The sequence below is a fragment of the Miniopterus schreibersii genome (assembly GCF_964146895.1).
Source record: "Miniopterus schreibersii genome assembly, chromosome: 15".
NCBI lineage: Eukaryota > Metazoa > Chordata > Mammalia > Chiroptera > Miniopteridae > Miniopterus > Miniopterus schreibersii.
Genome location: NC_138115.1, coordinates 28,815,150 through 28,840,404, shown reverse-complemented (window position 1 = coordinate 28,840,404; position 25,255 = coordinate 28,815,150). Strand labels below are relative to the sequence as shown.

The following is a 25,255-nucleotide window of genomic DNA, read 5'->3' as shown; positions in this document are numbered from 1 at the left end:
CGAAGTCACTATATAACAAAGCAATAGGAAGGTAAAAGACCTAAAGCTGGAGAATTTAATGCCAGCAAAGAATGGTTTGATAATTTCAGAAAGCGGTTTAGCTTAAAAAATGTCAAAATAACAGGAAAAGCAGCTTCTGCCAACCAGGAGGCAGCAGACAAGTTCCCAGGCGCCATTAAGAAAATCACTGAGGAGGAAGGATATCTGCCTGAACAGGTTTTAATGTAGACAAAAGTTCCCTATTCTGGGGAGGAAAAATGCCACAAAGGGTATTTATCAGTACGGAAGAGAAGGGAGCACCAAGATTTAAGGCAGGAATGCTTAGGTTAACCCTATTGTTTTGTGCAAATGCAATGGTGTTTATCATTAACTGCCCTTACCTATAAAGCTGCTAACCCCCAAGCCTTAAAAGGAAAAGATAAACACCAGCAGCCAGTATTTTGGTTGTACAGCAGAAAGGCTTGGACAATGAGAACCCTTTTTCTGGATTGGTTCCATCCATGCTTTGTCCCTGAAATGAGGAAGTACCTTGCTAATAGACTGCCTTTTAAAGTTCTTTTGATACTGGACAATGCTCCTTGCCACCCAAAACCCCATGAGTTCAACACTAAAGATATGGAAGTAGTCTGCTTGTCCCCAAATACAACTAATTCTCATTCATCCTCTAGATTTGGGGGTCATAAGGACCCTTAAGGCTCATTACCACATGGTACTTTATGGAAAGGATTGTCAGTGCTACAGAAGAGAACCCCATTAGAGAGAACATCATGAAAGGCTGGAAGGATTACACCATTGAAGATACACAAAAAGCAGTGAAAGCCATCAAGCCCCAAACAATAAATTCCTGCTGGAAAACTGTGCCCAGATGCTGTGCATGACTTCACAGGATTTACCACAGAGCCAATAAAAGGAAATCATGACAGAAATTGTGAGTATGGCATAGGTGGGTGGTGAAGGGTTTCAAGATATGGATCTTGGAGAAATTCAGGAGCTAATAGACACCACACCAGAAGAATTCACAGAAGACGACTTGATGGAGTTGCGTGTTCCTGAACCAGTGCCAGATGATGAAGACATAGAAGAAGCAGAGCCCGAAAACGCAGAGCCAGAAAACAAATTGACATTCGACAACCAGGCAGAAGGGTTCCAGTTACTCAAGACTGCTTTTGGTTTTTACGACATGGACCCTTCCATGATACAGGCACTGAAACTAAAGCAAATGATGGAAGGAGGCTTGGTACCATATAGAAACATTTTTCAAGAAATGAAAAAGCAAAATAGACAAAATTATAATATATTTCTGTAAAGTTACACTGAGTGTGCTTGCCTCTCCTGCCTCTGCCTTCCACCTCTTCTACCTCTGCCACGCCTGAGGTAGCAAGAGCAATCCCTCCTCTTCCTCTTTAGCCTGTTCAACATGAAAAAGACAAGGGTGAAAATATTTATGATGATCCACATCCACTTAATTGATCATGCCATAGAGTTATTAAACGTTTTGTTGTGTATATACGTCTTCATTGAAAATCTAATAACTGTACGGCAACAACTATATGAGACACTTTTGTGTCATCGTCGTCATTGCCTAAGTAGTCATTTTGTAGAACATCACGTGCAGGACTTGCATGGCACAGTGGATAGCCTACCTTACATAGGCATAAGGTGAGTGATATTTAATATAAAATTAATAATTTGTTTTCATACTGTTTTATAACTTTACTTCAAAAAATTACATTACTATACAGTATATCTCTCTCATAATTAGAGAAATTGGGTATGAACCTATCATCACAAGTAAGTGGTTTTTCTAGAATTGAGCAGTGTTTCCAATGCTATATTATGAATATGACTATAATACTGTATGCCATAAAAAATTTATAACCATTCATTAGTGTATAGGCTCTTCCTACTGTGAAACAATTGTATTGATTACACTAGGCTACCATAAAGCAATCATATTGCTGCTACTTCATTATCAGGGCATGAATCATTATACCTGTAAATAAATGAGTTCCTTTTTTACATTATCTTTGCATTTTTTATATCTAGTGTTAGTAAAACCTATAACAGCTACAGTGTTTTGTATCATGTAAGACAGTATTGATGTAGATACTGACTGATGATTCTATAAACATGATGTAAATTTACAGTATCGATAAATACAATGATATCGTAAATGTATTTTCTCTTATGATTTTCTTAACGTTTTCTTTTCTCTAGATTGTTATTTTAAGAATACAGTATATAATACATATAACATACAAAATATGTTTTAATCAATTGTCTATGTTATTGGTAAGGCTTCTGGTAAACAGTAGGCTATTTGTAGTTAAGTTTTGGGTGATTCAAAAGTTAAATGGGGATTTTTGATTGTGTGGGGGGTTGGTGTCCTGGGGATTTTTGACTATGTGGGGGGTTGATGTCCTGGGGATTTTTGACTGTGTGAGGGGTTGGTGTCCCATACTTCCAAGTTTAAGGGTCAACTATAGTTTTATTGGAACACAGCCATACTTATTCATTTACATATGATTTATGGTTGTGCTGCACCTACTCAGTTTGAGTAGTTACAACAGAGGCCATAAAGCTTCAAATATTTACTACCTGGCCATTTACAGGAAAAATTTGCTGACTCCTAATCTAAATATTATTTCATGATAGATAGGCAAAACAGACTTTTGATAAGGTTCAGTGTGAGAGTTTGTTAAAGGTATTGGAATTCTTAGAAACATCACTATCAGTAGAAAAACTACCAGTGCTCAATGACAGTCTACCAGTAGAAATAGAAAAATAAACCCAAAGTTTCAAATTCCTTCCTTTTGAGTTCTGATAATGGGTTCAGCTTTAGTCTCCTTTCCTTTCCAGTCACAACCTATCTCTGACTTTTCCACTTAGAACAGCTTCCTTTTCATTCCTTTTTTTTTTTTTTTCTTATTTTGTCCTTTGTTTACACATGAACTTTCTCACTGTGTCAACTTTCTCACTGTGTCAAGTTATCTATATCTTTGGCTAGCAAATGTTCAGTACAAGCTCTTTTCACAAAGCCTCCGAGTGCCAGGAAACAACCCTGTAGGTTGTAAAGTAGCTGAGGGTGCAGATAGGCCTAAAAGTGAGGTGAACAAGAATAAGAGAATAGCTTATGGAGGAGGGAAAGGGGGGTGCTGAGGTCTCAGAGGTTCCATAATTATGAATAAACTTAAACTCTTAGAGACCATACTGCTTTGGTAATTCACCTAATAAGTATCTTATTTTTTATTGTATTATGTTTTATTACCACCAGCAGATGGTATTACAGTTATTTCTTATCTCTTTGTAGCCTTATGGGGCAATAGCCTGTTAGCTATTGTTCACAAATTAAAATAATAAACCCTAACCTACCTTGAAAATTATTTATTTTTACTTAATTTTAGTAAAAACAAAGCCAGGGGGAAAAAATCCATCTGCCTACTCCTTTGAAAGAATGAAAGGCAGGGGGAGGAGTTTTCAAGTGAAAGAAGAAGAATTTAAGGTAACTAAAGAAGAGGGTTATTGCCTGGCTGATGTGGCTCAGCGGTTGAGCATCGCCCTATGATCCAGGAGATCGCAGTTCGATTCCCTGTCAGGGCACATGTAGGGTTGCGGGCTCGATCCCCAGTCAGGAGTGTGCAGGAGGCAGCTGATCCATGACGACTCTCTCATCATTGATGTTTCAACTTTCTCTCCCCCTCTCCCTTTTTCTCTCTGAAATCAGTAAAGATTTTTTTTTTTTTTTTTAAAGGAGGGTTATTTTTTTCAAAAGGCTATACTATAATATTTAAGTTTAGTGAAGCCTTACAAATTTCAATTGATTGATGGGGATACCTGTCTGAATTACTAAAAAGTACAAATTAAAATATTAATGTTTTTAAGAAATAGTGTTATTAATTTCAAAATTAAACAGTAAAACTATTGTCAAAGTTTTGGCAAGTGTGAATTTTGGGTGGACCTATTTCAGTAATGTGGTAAAGGTCATTTATACTTGTTAAAAAATGATTAAAGAAAACAAGTAATACTTAGAAACTTTAATACTTCATGAGTGGGGAGTTTCCTTTTGGAGAACTATGAAGTGGGGCAGAAGGCAAGGAACTTTTATAGGATAAAGAAAAAGGAAGAGACAAACAGAAAATATCTGATTGGCTGGGGCCACATGATCAACCTTGTTTGGGGCAAGAAGTGCTTCCCAGGGTTGGTGTGGCATTTGTAGATTGGCTGACTGAATACACTGTGTTTCTGGTCAAGCAGAGCATTTACAGGGACACAAAAGTTACCTGAGTTTTAGGTTGCTCTGCTCCATCTTGGGCCTAGAAATGTATTTCAACAGTTCCCAGTTTTGTTCATCCTCTTAGCCAGTAATTTCCAACCTTTTTCATCTCGGCACACCAAAAAGTTGGTGTGGCACACTAAAAATAGTACTTTTTGCCAGTCTGACAAAACAAGGTATAATTTTAATTCATTCACACCAGATGGCTATTGTTACATTGGCTGTTGTCATTTTTTTATTTGACAATCTAGGGGAAAAGAGATCAGTGCTCCTAACTAAATAATTAGGTATTACATGTTTTTAAAATTCTTGTGGCACACCAGTGTGCCTCATGCGTGACATTGGTTGAAAATCGATGCTCTTGAACATTGAGGAGGTTCAATCAAAAATATCGGTCTTAGCATATTACTAAGTGACTCTGTTACTGTTGCTTCTTCAGGTCCCAGTGGAGTATTCACGAGAAATGATTCCAGGCTCCTATTCTTGGAGCTGATTGCATTCTTCTGTTCTCTTTTGTCAGTCCAGTGAGAGAGAGACTATCTGTTGTCAGTGGCTGCCTACATCCATTTAAAATTTAATACGGTGTATTAGGGAGACAATAAAATTAGTAGCAATAAAACCATGCCCGTGGTTTGGAGAGCTCTGCTGAGCCAGGGTCCCTCTGAATCAAACCAGCAAGAACCAAATAAGTTAAGAAATGATCCTGAAGAGGGAGATACTTCTTTAAGCCAGTTGGCCTGTTTATGTGTTTTGTGTAACTGTGTCTCCACTTCCCCAGAACTGTTAATCCAGCAAGCTTGTTTCAGAAAACCTGTGGCATTGGAAGTCAGGGAGACATTTGTAATGGACAGAAAGAACTACAAGATCACCAGCATCTTAGCATTCAACAGTTGGTTGGAGGTTGGATTACCTTCCTTTGAAAAGGCCTGAGATATGTGAACAATGGCATTATCTTTTCAGGCCAGGGCAAGGAAATTAGGAAAATGATAGTCAGGGAAGGGGGAATGAAAAAAAACAATTTTGATCTGACATCTTGGGAGGAAGCAGTCTACCTTGATGTCAGCTACTTCTCTTCCTAGTCAATTTGATTTGGAAGTATCTGGCATTGGCACTGGACCAGATGTCAGAACCTTCTTTAGTTGTGAAATATGTACCCAAGGTTTGACATCAATGCCAGTGGTTAAGAGTACTTTGTGTGTAGGGTCTTTTCCATGAATTTCACTTTTGCAAAAGCATTAGAGTAAAATAATAGCTGGCCATAAATGATAGAAGACTTTAAAATGCCCACAGTTAAAGATCTGATGAGAATTTATTGTAATGGACTTGACAGGAAAATTTGGGGTTTTTTTAAATAGTTTATTGATTTTTTTTTTTGACTTTTTAAAAAATATATCTTTATTGATTTCAGAGAGAGGAAAGGAGAGGGAGAGACAGAGATAGAAACATCAATGATGAAAGTCACTGATCAGCTAGCCCTCAACCCGGGCATGTGCCCTGACCGGGAATCGAACCCGGATCGCCCAGATCCTAGGTCGACGCTCAACCGCTGAGCCACGCCCAGCCGGGCAGTTTATTGATTTTTAGAGAGAGGAAGGGAGAGGACGAGAGAGAGAGAGAAACATCGATGTGAAAGTGAAACATGGATCAATTGCCTCCCTCATGCTCCCTACCAAGGATCGAGCCCACAACCCCGGCATGTGCCCTGACTGGGAATCAAACTGGCAACCTTTTGGTGCATGAGACAGCTCCCAACTAACTGAGCCACACTAGCCAGGGTGGAAATTTGGTTATTTCTCTGACATACCACTTTTTAACATAATTGGAATTGTGACTGATAACATTATACTAGGACATATCAGATTTGTGGGAATTCCATACAATTTCTAGAACACTTATTAGTAACATGATGCCACACAAAACTTTGTCATCACTTATGTTTAACATCTGTCTTTTACAAGGTATGAGACAAATCTCTTGAGATTTTTCAGGGACCCTCTGGGAAATCTCAAAGTTACTTTGAGGTCAAAAGGAATCCATATCATGAGACATTAAATAGCTAACCATCACCTTAAGTTATCTTTCTGACTGACAAATTCTGTAACAGAGAGAACATGAATTTGACTTTTAGTAAACCTAGAATAATTCCTCTGGCTCTTAACACCTAAAAATCTATGGTGGTGTAAGAATATCCCATCACCTTTCCTGGCAAGAGGGGAGAACCCCATTAAGAGTATAGCTCATTTTGTGGAGAAAAGGGAACCCTCGTGCAATGTTGGTGGGAGTGCAGATTGATGCAGCCACTATGGAAAGCAGTATGGAGTTTCCTTAAAAAATTTAAAATGGAACTGCCTTATGACCCAGAGATTCCACTTCTGGGGATTTATCTGAAGAAACCCAAAATACTAATTCAGAAGAATATATGCACCCCTATTTTCATTGCAATGTTATTTTCAATAGCCAAGCTATGGAAGCAACCCACTTGCCCATCAACACACAAGTGGATAAAAAGGCAGTGGTACAAATATACAATGGAATATTACTCAGCCATGAAAAAGAATAAAACCTTACTGTTTGCAACAGCATGGGTGGACCTAGAGGCTGTTATACTCAGTGAAATAAGTCACAGAAAGACAAGTGCCATATGATATCACTCATATGTGTAATCTAAAGAACAAAATAAATGAACAAACAAAATTGAAACAGACTCATAGACACAGTATGAACTGGTGGTTGCCAAAGGAGATGGGGGTTGGGGGACTGGGAGAAAGATGAAGGGACTAAGAAGTAGAAATTGGTAGTTACAAAATAATCACAGGGAAGTAAGTAAAGCATAGGAAATATAGTCAATAATATTGTGATAACCATGTATGATGCCAGTTGGGGTACTAGAAATATCGAGAGGAACACTATGTAGAAGTATATGATTGTCTAACCACTAAGCTGTACACCTGAAACCAATATAAAATACCATTTTTTAAAAAAGTATAGCCCAGCCGGGCGTGGCTCAGCAGTTGAGCGCCGACCTAGGATCCAGGCGATCGGGTTTCGATTCCCGGTCAGGGCACATGCCCGGGTTGCGGGCTGCAGCCAATCAATGACTCTCATCATTGATGTTTCTATTTCTCTCTCCCCATCTCCTTTCCTCTCTCTGAAATCAATAAAGTTTTTTTTTTTTTTAAGTATAGATCATTTTACCTTATTGCAGGATGTAAATCTCTTTATTATAGATTATAGGCATTTTGAGAAAATGGTCGCCCTATTGTTGTACTTCCACATATTAGCTGTTTGTTTAAATTCTGAAAATTTATCCTTTCTCTTTAAGGAATACCTATACATCTCAGTGTCCTTTTCCCATTCTGTCTACTCTGAGCTTTTACTTGTGCAGTTGACCTTGGCTAAGAAGGTCACACAACCATACGGAGTAGTCTTGTGTTAAATTCATGACCACCAACCTTCAGTGGGCCTTTACTGTTGTCTGGCAATTTCTAGTACATTTCTCTATCCTACACTTTCCCACTCTGCAAGTGACTCTTTCTTACTTTCTTCTCTGTCCTCTAACATTTCCTCTTCCATCCTTGTCCTCCGCTCATGACCTTGATTTCTAATTTACTAAGAAAACTGAAGCAATCAGAGGGGAGACCTTTAGCCACCCACATAGCCATATTAGTATCCACGCTTCCTTCTATCACTGCAAAATGGTCTGGTCACCTATTGAAGGCCAACCCCTGCAATTTTGCTCTGGATCCCATCCTCTCCCAACAATTTGGGGACGCTCCTCCAGTGATTAATCCTTTTCTCTCCTGCAGTCATCCATTTTTCCCCTTTACTAGACTATTCCATTAGCAAATAAACATACTATAATTCTCCCATCTTTAAAACAAGACATCCAAAGGCACTTTGGCATTCAAGAGGCACAGCTCCATCAGCTGTTATATTTGCAATATAATGATCATCACCAGAGTCCTTGACCATCAATTTCAGCCTGTGAATTCAGCCCTCACCCCAAGTTACTGAGAAGTTACATGTGCACACAACCAAGGAAGATACTGGAGCAAGGTTTTCTGTAGCACTGCCACCATCTAACAAGGCAATGGCACAGATAATCTTAACTAGAAATTCTAGAGATACCAAGAATTATACCAAATAACTGTAGGCTCTTAATTATCTCTCCCTGCCTCCTCCTAGAAGAGCATCTACCCCCAAGTTGTAGGAACACCAAGAGGCAAAAAGTACTTCATTAGTTCTTTCGTTATTGGTTATGGAGTTGTTCCTATCACTTCCTGCTTCCCCTAGCCTCTGGCAGTCACTTACCTACTTTCTCAGGAAGGGGATGAAAAGTCACCCCCTGAAGAGGAGAGTGCTTTAATTGAAAACATTAAGTCACAAGGCAAAAGACCTGGTGGCATTCATAATAAACTTTTTTTGGATTTTAATTTGGAGGTAAATGATGGAGGAAAATAGTATTCTAGGCAAGAGTATAAGGGGAAAAAAAATATGGGAAAGCTACCTAGCTCCAAGAGTGAACATTTAGGCGAGTGAGAGGAAATTGGAGGTGGGAGGGAGGGGGCCCATGGAAGCATTAGCCAGTGGTTTCAATTGTAATCCTCTTTCAACCATAGTGTATGTTGAAAGCTTTCAGGAAAGATTTTGTATGAGTAGAGAACTCCGAAGCTTAAAAAGGAAAAAGAAATTTGAAAACCGCAGGTTTAAACATATAAGCCCAATGCACACATTATAAAGTGTTGTCAGAATGTCTTGAAAGGAAATCAAGAAAAAAAACTAACTGAAGTTGTAGAAAACAATGGAAAACCAAAGAATTTAATTCCCCCTGAGTTAGACAAAGATTCAGCAGAAGAGAGTTGTAAGATGTTTTGGTTTGGGGGTTTATTTGACAGTCCTATTTGGTTTATATTTTTTAGAAGTAGAAAGTAAATATTGATTGAATAATGTGGTTGATTGAAAATAAATACTGAAGTCTAAATGTTAAACGAAGAGTACTCGAAGAGTCCCTTGTAAATAACTATATGAGGCAGAACTTTAATGTATGATAAAATAATAATATTTTTAAAATCTGAGATGATTTGTTTAAAGCTCCTTGAAGGGGGAAAAAAGTCACAAATTAAAGATGTATTATGCCATTGCTATTGCAGCTTTTGTACATTATGCCAGCCAAATTGCACTCACTTATATGTATCTAAAGCTACTTTCTTATGGCATTAACTGCTCCACTTTCCTAACTAACACTTTGACAATAAATTTTCAAATATATCCAGACCCAAAATCAATTCCAAAAAGTATGCTTGATGACTAACATAGTCTTCTGCAAATAAACAAAAAGGATTTGATTTTTAAATCTGAAACCAACAAATCTCTTTGTATGTTACCATTTGAGGATGAAATTTTGTTTTTCTCTATAGTTTGACTGGGTGTATCTGGAGGATTTTGGGTATTTGCTTCCTTTCAAATAAAAATAAGCTGTTCTTAAAATAATAGTTTCAAGTTTGAAGTACAGTTCTTTTTTCATAAAATATTAAATAGCAAAATAAAAAAATGCTCTAAATGTACTTCTAGTTTGAGGAGAAACTAATTTATGTGAATTGACACCTCACATACTCTGGGTTTAAGAAGTTAGAATTATCTGAGAAGCCGCTATTTTTAGGTCCACTGTAATGTTTCTAACTTTGGCGTTCAGGGTAGTGGGTACTTCCTTTCCCATAAGGCTCTGTATTCTCACCATGTGCAGGCCAATTTGACATAAAGCTACCTACAAGGAGCAACAGGCCCATTGCAGGGCACGTTTCTAACTTGAAAATTATGAGCAGGTATTGGGAGCCACAGGCTGTATTTGGGAACCAGCTGCATGTCAGTACAAGTATGGATTGTAGTCTCTGGAGGCTGGGAGAGCACAATGCTTGAACTTAATTTCTTTGAGAGAGAAGAGAAAAGTACCTTTCTACCTGACAAGATTGACAACATATTAAATCTGACCATCTTCCGAAGTGTGCTGGACAGTTGCTAAGTAAACGTCCACTTTTCAAAGATGATGATCAAGGAAGCATCTCTGCGAAGGGACCCGGACCTAAGGGGAGAGCTAGCTTTCCTGGCAAGGGGCTGTGATTTTGTTCTCCCGTCAAGGTTTAAGAAGCGGCTGAAGTCATTTCAGCAGGCACAGGTTTGCAACTTGGGTGTTTCTTGTAAAATATTTTTATTACTAATAAAACCACCCAGTGAACTAACTTACAAATAATTTTACAGCTTACTTGATATTAGATCAAGGAATTAATCTGTGTCCTCTATTCAGCTATTTGCAGAAAGCTATTTGTAGAGAGATTCCAACAGGTTTAAAAATAGACCTTCTGGACCTGAGTACAGTACTCACATTTTTCTCTTGTAGAGGGGAATCCAGTTTTAGAGACAGTAAATACAACTTATCAGATATTTTACAATTTAGTGGGGGACACACTAGAATTTTTTATAGAAATATCTTTGAGAAACTAAAATGTCTTTGTTAAAAGTCCTTTGTGTACTTTAAATCAATATGCTTTGAATTAACATACATCTGTAATGAATATTTTTTAATCTTTTTTTGAAGGAAGACCTAATTTTGTATGTAGACAATTATGTGTGTGATATAATGTCTGTAGGTAATAAAGGATAGCAATTAACTTCTGGGTGGTGAAAGAATGTACTTCCTCAGCAAGCTGTGAGACTAAATCATTTCTGCCTGTGATGACTACTTTGCAGAACCCTTGCTAACTTGCTTACACCATTATCGCCAGTGTTTCCCCAAACAAGTACCTAACACTGACTGCAATACAAATTAAGGGCCATACAAATGATGGCTATCCAGAATCCAGCAAGAAACCATAGTTCTAGTCTAACCCAGAGAAATTTCAAATCATTTGATTGGACCATATGAAGTTTTTGTTGTTTTTTTAAATAGTTCAAAAATGGTCAAATACTGGAAATGCTACATTGACGTAACAGTATAAGGCTACTATTCAGATGGAATATCTAAATGTGCTATGTTTAAAGGGAAAGGCTGAAATGGAGAATTGAGATACTTTACCCAACCAATTCTATTTTAGTGCTGTTTCTAGATTGGAGTGAAACAATTTTATTCAAAGTGAGCAGATGCTAAACTTGCTGGTAAATCTGGCAAAATTTATATTACTATGTTTTATAATGTTTGTAAAGAGTCAGTTTTATTAAACTTCATTAAAGTTTAAATTATATCCTATTAAATTCAATAGAAAGTAAGTTGTTAACACCCAAAAGTTCACAATAAATGCGCTTTTTATTTTCCCTTTTAAATATTAACATCACTTTTATTAAATGTGTATGGACCAGTGAATTAATAAATAGTTGCCTATCAGTGAATCGCTCCATGTTATGAAGTACACTAAGGAAAGTAAAACAGACTATTATATATAACCAAATATTTTCCCATTCAGATAAAAACTTTGACAGCCAGGGTTTGTTCTGAATGTCACTTATTTCTGTCAAAGCAAAAGTGTAGAGTCAATGTTGAAGGCTTTCCTCTAAACCTTCTCCACTACCATGTGTCCATTAGCCTATTGGGTTTCATCCTTGCTGGCACCAGTGGTCTTAATCCTACAGTTATAACTATTCTGGATGTCACACCATGGGAAACATTTTGGGGAAACAAAGAATTTTGATTGCATACTTGTCTCACAAATGTCTTTTAGCTTAGAATAATAGAAAGGAAATGACACTAATAAAAATGACCTAGCCAAAGCCCCTAAAGAATTAGATACCTTATTTTAGAGGTTTAAGAACAATTTCTATTGTCATTGACTCAAGACTATGTAATAATATTTGCAGATTTAGTATTAAATCTGCAGAGAAATGTTTACTTAAGTTATCAGCTTATTAAATCAAAAGTGGTTTGTAAACTTTAAGTTGCTTTGCAAATGTGTTTATTTTGTTTATTATTGAATCTGCAGAAGCATGCTAGGTTATGTTTAATGTTGTAAGATCCCCACCCTTTAGCTAATTTTCTCAAATAAGGACATATCTGTACCCAGCACTGTTTTGAACCTTTTACCTGTGTAATTTCCTTACTATTTACTCCTGTAATGTCCTTTAATCCTCATAATAACCTTCCAAGAAGTAAGGATTTTAATCTGTTTTATTACCAAAATTGTAAAAAGTTAAGTAATTTTCCTGAGGTCCCAGGGCTAGTAAGCCATCCCTGTTTTCTGTTAAGTTTTTCATCTTTCATTGGTATCACTTCCCCTCTGTGCAACTTCTTCCTAGACTCCTGCTTTATATGGGTGACATTCTGATGCTGCAGCAGTGGCTTGGTGTGACCAACTGGCCTTCATAGCCCCAGTAGTAGTAATGTATGAGCAGACTCCACTCTGTATTAATGTCAGGTATTAACATGAGAAGTGGGTCATGTATAAAAAAAGTAGATTCAATCATAGTCATCACATATTTATGTGAATGAAGCTTATCTTTCTATAATACTCATGTTTTTCAAGGATAGCAAAGGTTTTTATCCTGAATCTAAATGCCATGTTATAGCCCTCTGTCAAAAGAAAATATGATATGCACATCTACTTACAGATAAATTATTGTTCAAACTTTAGGGATGGCATTAGGCTAATTTAAGGAAGAACACTCAAGTAATACTTTGTTCACAGTGAATTTAAAATAAATCTAGCTGATCAACAATCATGCCACTTTCATAGTCTATATGGCATATAATACAGTGCCATACTCATAAGCCTTAATAGATAATTGGTGAAAATTAAGAGTAGAAATTAAAACTGAAAATCCTCATGGAATCTTTTTGCTTTTTCTTCTAGGAATCTCTGGACTAAATTTAGTCTTCATTGATAAAATAAACTACTCTACCTAAATGTTAGTGTACCTCCTCTCCACTTTCCTTAAATCATGGATAATCTTAATCTTCCTATTACCCTCAACCTCCCCCCCTTTTTAAATACTGTCTTTTCTTATGTCTCTATTTGTATACCATACTGAATCCTTTTTGGAAAAAAGAATTATATAAACTGTAAATGAGTTAATAAACAGTAAAAGCAGTTTGGCTGTGATGAAATTAATGACCGTGATTCTTGCCTATTAGAATGTACCAAAAATGAGAGAAATTTGTATCTTGGAAAAAATAGCATACCCCTAGTGGCAAGGAAATCATCCTGATAGAAGACATTCCAAAACAAAAATGCTTTAATTTTCCTAACAAAGGCTTTCTGCATCAGGGACTGGCAGTGATCCTACCTAGACAAAGTTAAACTAGAGAAGAACATTCCTCCAATAGATTTTAGATCTACATATGTAAAAAGTACTTAATGCACAGAAAGACCAAGAATAGTCTTCAAAAAGAATTTACCACTTCAATTCCAACAGACTAAGAATACATCTCGAGATCCTTAATATGTCAGTTGACATTGCTCTTAAATGTCTGCCACATAACTTATGGGGAAATGTAGAATTTTTAAACATACATTTATATAAACTCAAGTATTGACAGATGATTAATGTATTAATTTGTTTAGTATGGATAAGCATTCCCTAGAAGCATGCTTGCCACCCTCTAGAGTAGAGTGAGCCCTTGATCTCTACTGTTTCTAATTATTGTTTATTGTATTTATACCCAACTTCCTATTACTGGTGAGGACTTTCAAGAAATATATGCTGTTTATAATTTTTGTGTCTCATAATTACATTTTCCTTCCAGATTCAAAATAAACCAGAAAAGAAACCTGGAACACCACTACCACCTCCAGCCACCTTTCCAAGTACCCCCCAGCCTCCCTCCCCTGTTCCTCATGTGAGTAAGGTTGTGAATGCACCATTGTCCATCAACATTCCACGGTTCTACTTTCCCGAAGGACTCCCAGATGCCTGCAGTAACCATGAACAGACTCTAAGCAGAATTGAAGCTGCTTTCATGGACATTGAAGATCAGAAAGCAGATATTTATGAAATGGGGAAAATTGCCAAGGTAATGTACTAAATGATGTATACTTGCCCTTTCTCTAGCAATCCTGATCTCCCTCTCTCCGCTGCCTCTTGCTCTCTGTTTTTTAAGCGTGCATAATTGTTTTTTCCCATGTTGAAAAAATTTATTTGATTCTGATATATCTTTAACTGTGGTCCTGTTTCATGGAACTCTTAAGTTTGAAGAAAACCTTAGTGGACTTCTAGTACAACTTCCCATTTAATATAGGAATTCTATCCATGACATCACTGACATAAATTCATGCTCTGTTTGAATGCTTTCAGGGACTGGAAACTCATTAATTTGCCAACCAGCCTATTTCATCATTAAATATAGCCCTACTTGTTAGAAATATATCCCTTGTGTTGAATACAAATCTCTTTTTTTGTTCTCACCCAATAATCATAATTCTTTGTCCTGAAGCCAGACAAGGAACCACTAGGCCAGCTTAACACTATAATTCTCAGAAATAAGTGGATTTTCCACTAGGAAGCAAGCCTTTGATACTTTCCAATATACCCAACTGCTTTTAAGATCATAGCTCCTAAAGCCAGGACTACTATAAAATCTTTAGTAACTGGATTCTACACCTGTAGCCTCCTCCTAGAACAGTTAATACTGAGCATGACCATCACATTATATTTGATCATGCCATTCCCCAGCTCAGCAAATTTCAGGGACTTCTACCATCCATAGCAGTGCTTTCTTTTGGTTGGGTTTTATTTTTATCATGCACATATATTGAAGAGTCAGATCATACCTGGGAATTTAGTAGTGATTTCAGACTGTGCTTCCAGAGATTTGGGGGGGGGGGGGGAGTTGGGTTGGTAGACTAAGGACTATATGTGGGCAAATAGGAGACGAAGTGGCAACCCCAAGACCCTATGCACTCTTACACTGAGAATGGTTCCCCTGCTTTTAGGAATAATTAAAAGTTTAAAAACTGATACTGAGGATAAAACCCAAACTATTGTTCCCTGTGTGAGTCTGACCCACTTGCCCTCCCACAGGCACATCTCTGCATTTGGGCTCTCAGATCTCCCCTCTAAAATGGGCTTCCACTCCTGCCAACCCACATCACCTATCCTTTAAGACCCAGCTTCCATCGTGTCTTTGGAGAAGTCCCAGAATCCCCAGTCTGGTCATGCCCTGTATTCTCCCCTACCCGTAACCTCAGAACATTTGTTACTAGTGTTAAATAATTTGTAAACAGAGTGATTTTAAGGGAAATGAAGAGGAATTCTTTCATTCCCCCTTTCTTCACTCCTAACCTTAAACTTGCTTGTTGATCCCTTAGATGTCTCTAATGAAAAACAGACTCTTTCATTCCAGAAACAAGAGTTCACCTGTTTCCACTCTATTTTACATATGAGGAAACCGAAATCCCATAAGTACTTACCTGAAGTCACAGAACTGGTACATGTCAGGAGACAAGTCCTCTAACTCCTAGCACTGTGCTATTTCTACCATATGTTATCTCCCCTGAACATAGGCTAACATACCATTAGCTAACTTCCAATTATATCCACCCTAGTAAATTATAACTTCTTTCAGGGCATTGGCATTTTCTTACCCAAAGCTTTGAGAAATAGCTGTTGTGTGGACCAAAATGGTAAATTATCTAAAAGGCTGGAACTATGAATCTAAATCCAAAAGATAGAATTTAGCAAGCATGAATGAAGACTGCATCTGAAAATAACATGTTAACCACATAAATGCCAAATGGTATTTCTAAATGGCAACAGTTTGTGTGAGAGAGAGAGGAGATTTTCAGGGAGGCAGACAAGGAGAGACTGTCCAGATTAAGGGACATGGTAGTTGCCAGGTGCTGTGCTAGGCTCACCACACCTGGAGCCTCACTGTCAGAGAACTGCTCCCTGCCCTGTCTTGAATTCAGGTCCTCTGGGCAGACCTTCCTCCTCTGAATATTCCCAACCCGACTGAGGAGCCTGTTTTGCCTTTGTTCCCGCTGCTCCACAGTTCAGTGGCCCTCTAGCACTCAACATTCAGGGAAGAGAGCAGAAAGCCTAAGATGGTCAAGGGAGATGTAGGAAAGTAATCAAGTCAGGGACGGGTCTGTGCATGCTGGGGAGTCAGAGGAAGGACTTTGCTATTTATAGGCAGTGAGGATCAATCTATATGCCCTCTGGAAAACTATCAGTGTTGAAGCTGACAACATAGAAAAGTTTAAAAAGCTAGAAAACTATTTTGTTTAACCATGGTAACTCATTTACATAACAATTTACTGTTTATACCTAATCATCTTGTGGCACAATAGCCAGTTTACAAACTCGGTTTGATTAACCTATCTGAATTGTACTTGATTATAACCCTAAGTTCCATTTATGGGTGCCAGGCATTGGTGTTCATTGCTCTTAGATCTTAATTGTTGGCTCAGGTAGCAAGGTAATCGGCTCATACTTTTAAAAAGCTAAAAATAACATTGCACATAAAAGTGAGACTGTATGTATAATGAATGACCTGAGGAGATATCAGAAGTGTATTGGTTTGTATTGTTTTGTTTTGGATTACTGTATCAGCTCATTTTTTTGGATTTTGTCTCTTTATTTTTAAAGTCATTTATTTTAAAAATTCATTTAATCATACCTTCCAGTTAGCTAATCCCCATAAAACGAGCTTTTACTTGGCTATAGCAGTCTGTTAGCACTCACTAAGCCATCCTTATTTTCAACCATTCTTTACTCTGCTGACCACTCTTCTCTGCCATGAGGCAGTGAACTTTGCACCTGCATACCTTGCACTCTGTGTGCTTGTGTTCTCACAAGAGGTGGTCATTTGAAAGGGAGAAGAAAGACAACCTTTAAGGGAAAACAAGGGGAGAGGTGGTCAGATAAATAAACATTTTTATGGATTCTTGTGGTTTATAAAGCTATTTGGAAGGCCAGCTTGAATTTGCAGTCTACTCTTAGTGACACTTAAGTGTAGCTGTAAAGGCAGTGGTCTGCTTTTTAAGTGCAAAGAAAACTCTGTGTTCATGAAATCTGCATCTGTTAGTGAAGTTTAGCTTGTTCACCTTGGACTTCAGACAGAGCTGGAGAGGTTAATGCCCATTCTGATCAAATACTCAGTGTGTGGTGTGTACTTTTTCCCACAGCTTTAATGATAACGGAGAAGAAGTGAGAGAATGAATCTAAGTGGGCAAAGGCAGTGTAGGAACAGAAACTGAGGAACAGTAAGAGATGCATTTTCAGAGCCTGGGCCTCTAGCAAGAAGTTGAGGAAAAAGAATGAAACTGTCTTCTGAGCCATACAAATCCATTTGCCAGCCCATCTTCTGGCTGATGTAGCACCATCTTGACCCATCATACCTGTGGCCTGTAAGGTACCTCTGTACCTTTATTCATCTGTGGGATGAGAGAAAAATACCGTCCCTCTTCTGCATGGGGATCACATGAGGACCAAATGAAGTGGCAAGATGAGACATTTAAAAATGTTAAATAAAGAACATTGCAAATATTGGTGATTATCTCTTCCTCTGTGTATCATTAGACAACCTTGCGTTCAGTTCTTTATGGTGTCAGGCCATTCTTAGATCAAATTACAGGTGTTAATCAAGTTTTCTTTGTTCCAGCGACTGATTACTGCATTGACTCTTGCTTGATCCTATAAACTTAAGTTTCCTAAACCCATTTTCTGTACCTCCCTGTACACCCCTACTTGTCATCCACCCTCTTCCTTTGTGAAAAGTCTTGATGCTGGCTTGTTCTCTCCTCTGTTATAAAAGACTCTATTCTGTTGCTCTCAGATTAATATCATTACTTTTTTAGATTCTTATTACTCTCCTGATTCCCTTTATCTTAATTCTTTGCTTTTAAGCAGATGCAGGCCAACCATACTTTTATTTGTTAAATAGTCAAAGTGCAATGTCTTTAGCTCTTGCCATTCACTGCTCTTCCCATTTTTTTCATTTGGCATTTTCTGCAAGGGCCTGATACCCTAACAATTGTTTACTGAAGGTACCCCACTATGAGCAAAATAGGTCAACCCTTTTCAGTCTACTTTAAAACATGTCCATTCTCTACCTTATCTCTTAGGATTTTGCCTTTAGGTCATAATACATTTATAAGTGTTAATCTCTCAGTGACTTATTACTCCTTCCAAGCTGACATATATATATTTTAACAGTAGCCTTGTGGGGGAAAGACTGTAATCCAAGGGAATAAAAGTTGTTTAATAATGGAAATAGCTGCACAGGAGACGATAAGCACACAGCTTTTGGAAGTGTTCAGCTGGGGCTGGTGACCACTTCTCAAGATTGAGCTAGAAGATTCCTATTCCTTTCTAATTCTGAAAAATCGATGAGTTACTAATGGTGGGAGTTTCAAGCACTTTGGCAAGTCAGTTCCAATCTCTCCCTGTACTTGCTGTTTGTGGCTCTGCACCTCCACCTTCATAATACAGGCTATTCTTTCAGCGTTCCCAACAATTGCCAGTCCCTGTCATATCTACAAGCATTTTCTTGTCAAACCACTATTCTGCATGAAAGGGAGGATTGGGATTGGGGAAAGTGGGTTTGACAGTTTACAACCCAAAATATATTGTGAGCTTTGGACCTTGGCAAGCATAATTTACACAGTAAACAATCCATTTGGTTGCTAAGCGACACCTTTCCCTCATTCTTGACCTCAGTGGAGGTATTTGGACTCTGGACTTAAGAAATCTTAAATTCCGTCCTGCTTGCAGAACATGCTTTAGTGGCCGTGGCGAGAGCCGCCTCATATTTCTGCCCTGTACTTACCTCCCTTGGCTTGAATCTCCCCTTCCATATCCTCCTCTTTGTCATGAATCCAGTAGGCTTGGGCTTTCTCAGCATAACTATAATTGCAGACTGGCTCAGTCTCCTGTGGGGATCCCCCATGTACTAGGGCTCACACTAGGCCTCACTTTACCTGAACCTAATGTGGACTCACATCTCGTCATCCTCCAGTGGAGAAACTTCCCTTTGTAGAATGATGAAGGCTCAACAGATCCTGAATCTCAAATGAGTAATAAGAATTTCCTTATCTAATAACAAGATGTGCCTCTTTGAAGAGATACAGATTTGGGGGTATGTTTTACATGTGTATACAAAATTGGGAACATTTAGAGACCGTTTCTCTGCTCATACATAGATGTTATCATCACTAAGAGGGAAGACTTTTCTGTCTAGGAAAATAACAGGTAAGTTTGGTAATAACTCTTTCTCATAAGATATAAGAATAATGTTTAATGGAAAGAGAGAGCTTTTCACTGAGGAGGAAAACATCATCTTTTAGGGTGTTGCAGTTGCTTTGTATTCATCCCTAGTTCTTCCTAAGGCTTTTACAATGTGGAGTCATTTGTGGAGCTTCTAATATATAAGTAAATTATAGCATTTTGATTTTTACCTTTCATACCTGAGTTGTAACCATTTAAATAAGTTTGGTAACTATTTTCTTGAAGAGTCAAGGCTTTTCTGGTTCTTCTTTTCTGGGGTTTAACATAATATGCAAAGGAGAGAGTGGGAGACAGAGGTGGAGTGTATTAAAACCAAGTGACCGAGTAAAAAAGGTGATTGTAGTTTTCTGCCATAGGAAGGAAAGGCATACACAACCATGACATTCAGTCATTTCTTTTTCTTTCTAGAAGGTAGAAAATATATGATGTAAGAGCAGTAAGAAGGGGAAAAACTGGTTGCTTTAACTGTCAGGATAGGAGAAAGAAACATCACTATAAATGAACGTGGAGAAAAGGCAAATGCATTTTCATATTCTTCATTAAACATGTAGTCCTCTATTTTGTTCCCTCTCTGTGTCTCTCTGATATTTTTGCCTCTGTCCCAGTTTTGCTCCCCCAAGGGCCCTTCTGTCCACTGTGGCATGACGAGTAAAAGCTACAAAAGCCCTTTTCTTTGGCCGTGTCATCTCGTCACTGCCCCTTGGTTTACACTGTATTTGTGTTTTATTTGCAGGTCTGTGGCTGTCCTCTCTATTGGAAAGCCCCCATGTTCAGGGCTGCAGGGGGAGAGAAGACAGGATTTGTGTCAGCACAGTCTTTTATTGCCATGTGGAGAAAGTAAGTATGTGAGCAATTTCTGTGAGGCTAGGCAAAGAATGGTTTGGTCCTCAAGGCATGTTTTATAAAGGTCACTTATTTTATTCATTTATTAATTTTCCTTTACTGTTTATTTCAACAAGTAAAATTCAGTGATTCACAGCCATTTATACCCACACACAAATTCTTTCCATAAACCTTTATCTTAAATGTCTCTAAGCAATAAAAAAGATCTTCAGAAATATCTTTTTAGTAACTATTTGATAGTTTCTTACTTTTACTTGTTAAACTTGGGTCTTAGGATTTGACTCTTGCAGCAGTGACATAAGAGCAAACCACATGTATCACATGAAAATATAGCTTCCATTCTCATGATCCAGTTTAGAATTGTGTCTAGTTGATTTATTAAAAATCACTGAATTGTAATAAAATTTTATCATTACTTTTTGAAAGCTCCTGTTAAGGAACACATGGATAGTATATTTATCAAGCCACTCCTGGGTTTTTACATTTTGACAAGTTTTCTTGAGTTCAAACCCAACTTTCTTCTTTTTCTTTTTTTTTCCTCCCTGCCTTCTTCTTTAGGAGTTATTTCTTGATGTATTTATATATTTTAAGAGAAGGGCACACCTTGCTCCTTCTGCCTTTTTTAACTGATCAGGTTTCTTTATGTATGTTGTTTTCACTTTTTCTGGCCTAGATACCCTTTCTGGTAAACTGTTGGGAAATGCTATTCACCTATCATCATCATCGTTATTATTTAAAATCTACATATAATAGCAGCAGAATTCAGCTTACAGATGCTTTCTGATCCCTTCATGACACCCAAAAGCCCTTAATAGCATAATATTTAAGAACATAGTAGGTTATTAATAAATGTATTCTTATTTTTTAAAATCAAGCAGCAAGTTGAGTTTACCAGGTTCTTCATGCATTACTAAAGTAATAAGGGGGTATAAGACTACCAGTTCATGAACTTCTTTTGAAGAACCATACCAAAGCTAAAAGTTACAGATGATTCATGTTTTCCAGGTGGATTTTAGTCATTTTATTACAGGGAGTAGTTCTAAATTGTTCAGATACCAAGGACTAAAAGGGCCCTAGGAGAATCATTCCTCATACACCATCAGGATCATACTCCAAAGTCAGCCATTATCACCATTTCACCTCTCCTCTAGCAAATGGAAAACTGCTGGATAAAAATCTGCAAATGTTGGGTGTGTTTTTTTAATGTGTGGATAAGCAGTTCTAAAAGGAATTACTTGGGGGCTAGAAATACCAAAACAAAACAAAACACTAATTAGCCAGGAGTAAACTAGCAAAGGAATTAGCATTTGCCCTTGGAGTATTTTTGGCAGAGCCTGGGGAAAGAAAATAGAGCCTAGGTTCTGAACAGTAGGGAGGTCAGCTTGGATTCTCTCCCTTTTCCCCACTGTTAAAGCCAGGAATTTGGCCTGGTGGTCTGATTGTCTATTATTAATTACTTTTATTGTTATTTTAAATCAGCATATATAACAGTAGCAGAATTCAGGAACTTGAAATGTGTAGATGTTCTAGCTTTCATTCAGCTAGTTACTTTCATGCTGGCAGGTACCAGGCCTGAAAAGACCTCAGCTGGAATGTGAACCAGGGATAGAAAAAATAGGGATACTACATAGGGATAGTTTGTCAGAGGTATCTTCAGCCACTGAGTTCAGCGTTGTTGGCAAATACCATCTAACAATCTGGGAAAGCAGCAAGAAGTGAATTATGATTGTTTAAGAGAAAACTGAGAAAGCTGAGAAATTGGGGGGGAAAATAGTCTATTCTGTAAAAGATTAGAGCCAGAGAAAAGAACTGTAACTACTCATATTCTAGCTTATTTTGAATATTCTGGGACCCTATGTTTGTGAGCCTGAGGCTGACTATAGCAAGGGAAAACTAGTATCCAACTTGATTTACCTGCAACTAACTGCATAATATTGAGGAAAGTAACAACCAGTTTTTTTGTCTTAAGACTATGTCACAAAGATAGGATGGATATTTATGTTGATGGATAGAGCAGCAGCCGCAGCCACAACAGCTGTATTCCTTTATTGAGATGAATCATTTTAATTTTGTCTCTAGGGAAAGGAGATTCTGCAGAAGAGGAAAAAGTACATGAAGCACAAGTCTTCATTTTAGGAACTGGAAGAAACTACTTATAAAGTTATATAGCATGAGCAACTGTCCTTATCTTTTTTCACTTAAAAATAATTCTGTGAATAGCGTGTCTATAGTAAAGCATTATCTTCTGGCCAGATATTAAATGGTTGGAGTGCCCTCTAGTGGGAGTTCCTCTCTAAGTTCTTAAAGCCTTTTAAAAGCCGGATACTTTAAGGGAGACCCCAAGCATGGTTATTTTGGGGGAATTAAGCAACTAAGCATGATGGTTTGAGTTACCACACTGACCTTGAAAAAGACATGTGTTTATTTTTGTAATTTTTTACAAATTGTACCCTTTCCATAAAGCAACTTGGACTAAACTATAGTATTTTAAACTTTCAAGTACAAAAAATAACTGGCAGATAATGATACAGAGTCAAAACAGATTGGCATACACATATGTGTGCTGACTTCCAATAAAAGTCAAATACAAAAGTCACAGCATATCAGGAAATAATTTCCCTCCTGTCCCAATGCTTCTGGGGTGGATGCTTCCTAGCCCCCTCCAGATGGTTTGCGGATAAACACCTAATGGGCTCTTGTTCCCTCCCTCCGCCCTCCCTTCTTTTCCTACCCTACTGCCCATTTCTTATTTCTACACTGACATGTTTTTCTTATAGTGAGGACATTTTTAAGGGAAAGACATTGCTCCTCAGTTTTGTTGTTTGAGTTTCTAGATTTACCAGCTTTGTGGCATAGGTCCTCTCAAATGGAGTCAGTGATATTGTTCCAGTTTTTATACTTTACTTTCTCTTACATTTTTATAGCAACATGTCATTCGTCCATTAACAAAACAATATTTTCGTCTTACAAGCTCTAGAAGATACCATGTTAGAATAACTATGTTTACCTTCTTTCTCCAGCTTTCACAGCTTTTATCATCTCCTATCTCCTGCCATATAGAGTTCACCAGCCACTAGCATTGGCTGAAAATCATAATTCACCTTTTCTTTGTATTTTATCTCTGTTTCTAATAGTAAAAGACCATACCTGATGTTACTTTTCCCTTTCAGAGTATCTCTCATCTGTCATGTCTGTGCGGGTTTTATTTAGTAGTGTTGTCCTTTCTTTATAACATACTCCTTTCCAAAGACCTCACTGCCTTTTTGTTGTGATCATCCCACCCATTTTCTAATCCTAAGAGGTGGTTCCTGTCAGTCTTTTTCTGAAACATGTATTCATTTAACTTTGGGGGCTTTGAGCATGTTGAAGAATGATGAGGGTAAATATAAATATCGTACTATAGTTTTAATAATAGCAAATGAAATCTGTTAAGTATGCATCTGTTAGACAGATCACAAACATTTTTGAGAATCTTCTGTGTGAAAGTTGCTGTGCTAGGTGCTAAGGGAAAAAAGAGTTATCACTTTGCCTGCCCTTTAGGTTCCAGAGAGATCAAAGAAAGCTAACAGTACAGTGGGATATATAGTATGTATAAATTAAATAGTACAAAGATCACTAAAGAATTTAATTGTCAGAGAAGGCTTTTTGGAAGAGGAAGTGGGTTATTAACTGGACCTTAAAGAATAGCCAGCATTCAGATAACAGAATTGGAAGAAGTGGTATCTAGGAGAGTGGAACAGTATGAGAAATGGCACAGAGACAAGAATGCACATGAAACACTCAGAGAATAGTGGGTCAGGCCAGCAGCCTGGAGTGTAAGTTTCATTTAGCAAAGTAGTAAGATAGATAGACAGGGTCCAGCCTAATTACAAAGGACCTTAAATGTCCAACTTAGGCATTTACACTTACTTGTTTAAGTGGTAGAGAGATACTGAACATTTTTGAAAAGGGGAATTCTATAATCAAAGGATGCTTTAGAATGAAGAATTGTCTATATAAGATTAGATGAACAGTAAAGCCTGTTATGACCCTCTTCCCTTCTAGCAGTCTCAGCATGAAGTAATAAAACATTGGACTTGATGGTGCAATGGAAATAGAAAGGAAAGAATAATTGCCTAGAACATTTTGAGGAAATATTCCTCAGGTCTCCAGTATTCCTGTCCTATATTCCAAGCACCTAGTGGTCCACACTAGAAATGTGGGAGTCATCATGGACTTGCCCCTTTTACTACTTTCCCCACACTACACACACACACCTACCACCTACTACATCCTTTCATTTCAACCACATTTGCCCCTTTCCATCTCCCACTGTCAGTATCCATGCTCAGGCCCTTGGTTTAACTTTTGCTTGATATTTCTGAAAAACACATCTGGTTATGTCACTGTCCAAGTTAAAATTATTCTGTGGAGCAGATTAAAGTCTAGGCTTCTTGATCTGCCATAAAAGGGGCCTCCAGGATCCAATCCTACGTGCTCATGTCCCCTTCTCTTATCTCCCCAGCACTTGTAGTTGCCCAAGTATTCCGTGACCCTCTTGACCCACAACAACCTTCTTTCTACTTCCCCTTGTTAGGAAATCTCACTGGCCCTCCTGTGTCCTTCCATGATACCCTGTGCTTATTACTTCTCTCATGGCTATAACACAGGAGTATAACCTTACTGGTGTAGCCGTCTCCCGAAATTGCAAGCTTCTCACAAGGCACAAAACTGCATCTTATTTTCTTTGTATCCCAAGTATCCTCAAGACCAGACACAGTACTTGACACACAATTAGCATTCAATAAATAAGGAAAACAAGAAAATTTGGTGACTAATTGGCTATAGAGAATAAAGATGAGAAATAAGTCTAAAATAACTTCAAAATTTCAAGCCCAGGTAACAGGATGGTACCAACATTAACAAAAATAGACATATATGAAAAGGACTTAC

General features: G+C 37.8%; 1 protein-coding gene across 4 annotated transcripts in view; it reads left to right on the top strand.

Moving 5' to 3' along the window:
- Positions 1 to 25,255, top strand: part of PPP2R3A (protein phosphatase 2 regulatory subunit B''alpha) — a 121,295-nt gene that overhangs the window by 42,853 nt on the left and 53,187 nt on the right. For 3 of the 4 annotated variants that reach the window (XM_081160343.1, XM_081160344.1, XM_081160345.1), the window contains exons 4-5: positions 14,001 to 14,267; positions 20,214 to 20,317. In XM_081160343.1, coding sequence (XP_081016469.1) covers positions 14,001 to 14,267; positions 20,214 to 20,317 — 371 coding nt within the window. Of the gene's footprint in view, positions 1 to 9,999; positions 10,446 to 14,000; positions 14,268 to 20,213; positions 20,318 to 25,255 lie in introns of those variants that run through there. The other variant, XM_081160346.1, reaches the window with a different exon arrangement.